The sequence below is a fragment of the Penaeus japonicus genome, unplaced genomic scaffold (genome assembly GCF_977035675.1).
Source record: "Penaeus japonicus unplaced genomic scaffold, GWHDUDI00000001_assembly GWHDUDI00000002, whole genome shotgun sequence".
Taxonomy (NCBI): domain Eukaryota; kingdom Metazoa; phylum Arthropoda; class Malacostraca; order Decapoda; family Penaeidae; genus Penaeus; species Penaeus japonicus.
The window spans coordinates 22,240,325-22,244,849 of record NW_028234404.1 but is presented as its reverse complement, the minus strand read 5'-3'; the positions used below and the strand labels follow the sequence as shown (position 1 = coordinate 22,244,849).

The following is a 4,525-nucleotide window of genomic DNA, read 5'->3' as shown; positions in this document are numbered from 1 at the left end:
GATAGATAGATCGATATATAGATTGATAAATAGATAGATAGATCGATAGATAGATCGATAGATAGATCGATATATAGATTGATAAATAGATAGATAGATCGATATATAGATTGATAAATAGATAGATAGATAGATCGATATATAGATTGATAAATAGATAGATCGATAGATAGATCGATATATAGATTGATAAATAGATAGATAGATAGATAGATCGATAGATGGAGAGGGAGAGAGAGAGAGAGAGGGGGTGGGGGGGCGGATAATGAGGAAGATTACGTGACGAAGGTAAAGAACAAGATGTGGAACATGGCAATGCTGATAATGAGAAAATGATGATGAAGAAGAAGAAGAAGAAAAAGAAAATTATAAAAAGAAGAAGATGGTGATGAATAATTGTTTTAATGATAATATAAATAATTATGATACTACTACTATTAATAATGATATTACTACTACTAATAATAATGATAATGATAACAAATAACAATATGATAATAGTAAGAATATGAATCATGATAATGATGATGATAATTATAATGTCACTAATAAATATAAGATAAAATAGGGAATAATAATAGTAACAATGATAATGATAACAAATAACAATATGATAATAGTAAGAATATGAATCATGATAATGATGATGATAATTATAATGTCACTAATAAAGATAAGATAAAATAGGGAATAATAATAGTAACAATGATAATGATAACAAATAACAATATGATAATAGTAAGAATATGAATCATGATAATGATGATGATAATTATAATGTCACTAATAAAGATAAGATAAAATAGGGAATAATAATAGTAACAATGATAATGATAACAAATAACAATATGATAATAGTAAGAATATGAATCATGATAATGATGATGATAATTATAATGTCACTAATAAAGATAAGATAAAATAGGGAATAATAATAGTAACAATGATAATGATAACAAATAACAATATGATAATAGTAAGAATATGAATCATGATAATGATGATGATAATTATAATGTCACTAATAAAGATAAGATAAAATAGGGAATAATAATAGTAACAATGATAATGATAACAAATAACAATATGATAATAGTAAGAATATGAATCATGATAATGATGATGATAATTATAATGTCACTAATAAAGATAAGATAAAATAGGGAATAATAATAGTAACAATGATAATGATAACAAATAACAATATGATAATAGTAAGAATATGAATCATGATAATGATGATGATAATTATAATGTCACTAATAAAGATAAGATAAAATAGGGAATAATAATAGTAACAATGATAATGATAACAAATAACAATATGATAATAGTAAGAATATGAATCATGATAATGATGATGATAATTATAATGTCACTAATAAAGATAAGATAAAAGAGGGAGTAATAATAGTCATAATGATAATGATAACAAATAACAATATGATAATAGTAAGAATATGAATCATGATAATGATGATGATAATTATAATGTCACTAATAAAGATAAGATAAAATAGGGAATAATAATAGTAACAATGATAATGATAACAATGATAATACTAACTATAATGACACTAATGATGATAAGATGAAGAAAAGGAAAACAAGAAAATTAAAATCAATAAGAAAAAGAAAATGATAAATGAAGAAGATGGTGATGAATAATTGTTTTAATGATAATATGAATAATTATGATACTGCTACTATTAATAATGATATTACTACTACTAATAATAATGATAATGATAACAAATAACAATATGATAATAGTAAGAATATGAATCATGATAATGATGATGATAATTATAATGTCACTAATAAATATAAGATAAAATAGGGAATAATAATAGTAACAATGATAATGATAACAATGATAATACTAACTATAATGACACTAATGATGATAAGATGAAGAAAAGGAAAACAAGAAAATTAAAAGCAATAAGAGATAAAAAAAAACAAATAAAGAAAATAATAATAATGATAATAAAGAAACGTCAACAGAATTAAACAACTGATTAAAACAACGTATATGAATATGGTAATGATTGTCATGCATGGAATGAAAGTGATAAGCGCAGCGATAATAAATAAAACGTTATTAAGTCTTCAGTTCATTCGTCAGGTTTGATTCCGTTTTCTATGCCATGCGCGAAAATTTATAACAAAACGTCAAACTCGATCTCTTGTGAAGGACATACTCTTCATATTATCATCAGAAATGTTGATTTTTCAGTTCGTTAATTCGTTATTGATATATTCACAAACAAATAAACAATAAGATGACTCATCACAGATATGATGAGTAATGATGACTTGTGTTCGCTTCATTGCGCACATTTTTATTCATTTAGTTATCTATTTATTATGTTTTTGTTCAAAGGGGTTTTGGTGACATTGCAAAGAACTTGTTTCCTGTGGATGTGACACAAACATACATAGATGGAGAGATACACTGTTTTTCTGCATTGTTTATGCATTGATATTTCTGTTTTTGTATTTTTTTGACATGTCTGTTTTGATACATAATTCTTTCTTTTTTTCTTTCTATCTCTCTTTCTCCCCCTTCTCTCTCTTTTTCTCTTTCTCTCTCTCCATCTCACTTTCTCTCTTGTGTTTTTTCCTACTGTCTGACAGTCTCTCACTCTCTCCTACCTCCCACTTCCTCCCTCTCTTCAGCTCTCACTCCTCTCCTGATATAATAATGATAATAACAATAACAGTAATGATAAAGATAACCATGAAAATGATAACAACACAACAATAATGTTTTATGCATTGATATTTCTGTTTTTGTATTTTTTTGACATGTCTGTTTTGATACATAATTCTTTCTTTTTTTCTTTCTATCTCTCTTTCTCCCCCTTCTCTCTCTTTTTCTCTTTCTCTCTCTCCATCTCACTTTCTCTTGTGTTTTTCTGACTGTCTGTCTGTCTCTCTCTCTCTCTCTCTCTCCCACTTTCTCTCTGTCTCTCTCACTCTCTCTGATATAATAATGATAATAACAATAACAGTAATGATAAAGATAACCATGAAAATGATAACAACACAACAATAAGAACAATAAGATCAAAGAACAACAAAGCAAGAACAATAATGATGATGCTGATGATATACATATACAAATATTCCCCATCACTTTGTTTACCTATTGATATTCTACAGCAAAATAACCCAAAAAAAACAGATTTACCGGTGTGTTGTGCGGTCTGCAGCGGTGTTCACTGTGCACTGAGGAGCAAGAACACGACGCTGAATGAATGAGCAAGAATGCCTGTAACACCGGCATCAAGCACTGTTCTTGTGTTCATATCCTTATCTGGGACTACAACTGTTCACTCAAGGCGTTTGTTCGTTATTTTTTGCAGCTATTTTTTTTAGGAAGTAGACTATTGTTTAATACTAACAGGAATGGTAAGAATATTCAACCTTGATAATAATAAGAGAAAGCAATTTTGTGAAGGAGGTGGAATCTGGTACATCATGCTATAAGTCTGCTAGAGTAAGACAAAAAAAAAAGAAAAAAAAAAGAAAAAGAAAAAAAAGAAAAAGAAGAAAAAATATATACATATATATATATATATATATATATATATATATATATATATATATATATACTAATATCTATATATATATATATATATATATATAAACTATGCCCTTGGAGAGACAAATGTTACATATACAAATACAATGTATACATAATTCCGGGTAGAATTACATTAATGTATGATGCGCTGATACTTGGTATCAGAAAAGGGCTAAATATTTTTTTTCCTTAATTACTATCCTTTAATTTGCAAAATGAAAGACTTTTCCAAGGAGCTGTCTAACCAATCCTAATATGAAAGAACAACATTGAAAGCAGAAAAACAAGAAAAAACTTACCTTGCACAAAGACTTTACTCAGTAAGATCCGCGGAAAGCAGTGCACACCACTAGAGCTCCAAGGTGACTGTGCATTGCGAACACTCAACAGGCAGCATCAGCTCGCAATTTCTTGGAACTAATGGCAGATGGATAACCTGGTATGGCAATTGATTTGTCTAGCATTGGATTTCTAAACGTACATACTAATTATCTATATTCTACACAGCGAAAAAACAAAAACAAAAACAAAAAACAACGAACTTCTTGAACTATTGGTACGGCATTCAGGATTTCACCACAAAATATTTACGAGCACATTTCACAAAAATAGATGAAGAAATAATTTGGAATAAGCTCCAAGATACCCTCACATGTTTTTTTTTCTTTGTTTTTTTAGACCTTAAGATTCGCAGCACTATCCCTGTTAACCAGAAAAAAAAACAATGAGTTTAGGCTGATCTCCCAGTGAACAGAATTACAAATAACAGGATGCCAACATGCATCACAACTCAAAGATCATATTTTCTCATCACCAACACCAACCCACACACACACACCCACACCCCCAACATCCCCCCACACCCACACACTCAAAACAAAAGAAAACAAAAAATTACAAAGAACTGTGGCATGTGATAAAAAAGCATCAAAT

The 4,525-nt window shown here is 28.2% G+C and overlaps 1 protein-coding gene across 1 annotated transcript in view; it reads right to left on the bottom strand.

Moving 5' to 3' along the window:
* LOC122263802 (uncharacterized) overlaps positions 1-3,988 on the bottom strand; it is a gene marked incomplete at its 5' end in the record, with an annotated part of 8,134 nt that extends 4,146 nt beyond the window's left edge. Inside the window, one exon of the mRNA XM_086548470.1 lies at positions 3,892-3,988. Coding sequence (XP_086404596.1) covers positions 3,892-3,988 — 97 coding nt within the window. The remainder of the gene's footprint in view (positions 1-3,891) is intronic.
* Positions 3,989-4,525: the final 537 nt, after the last annotated feature.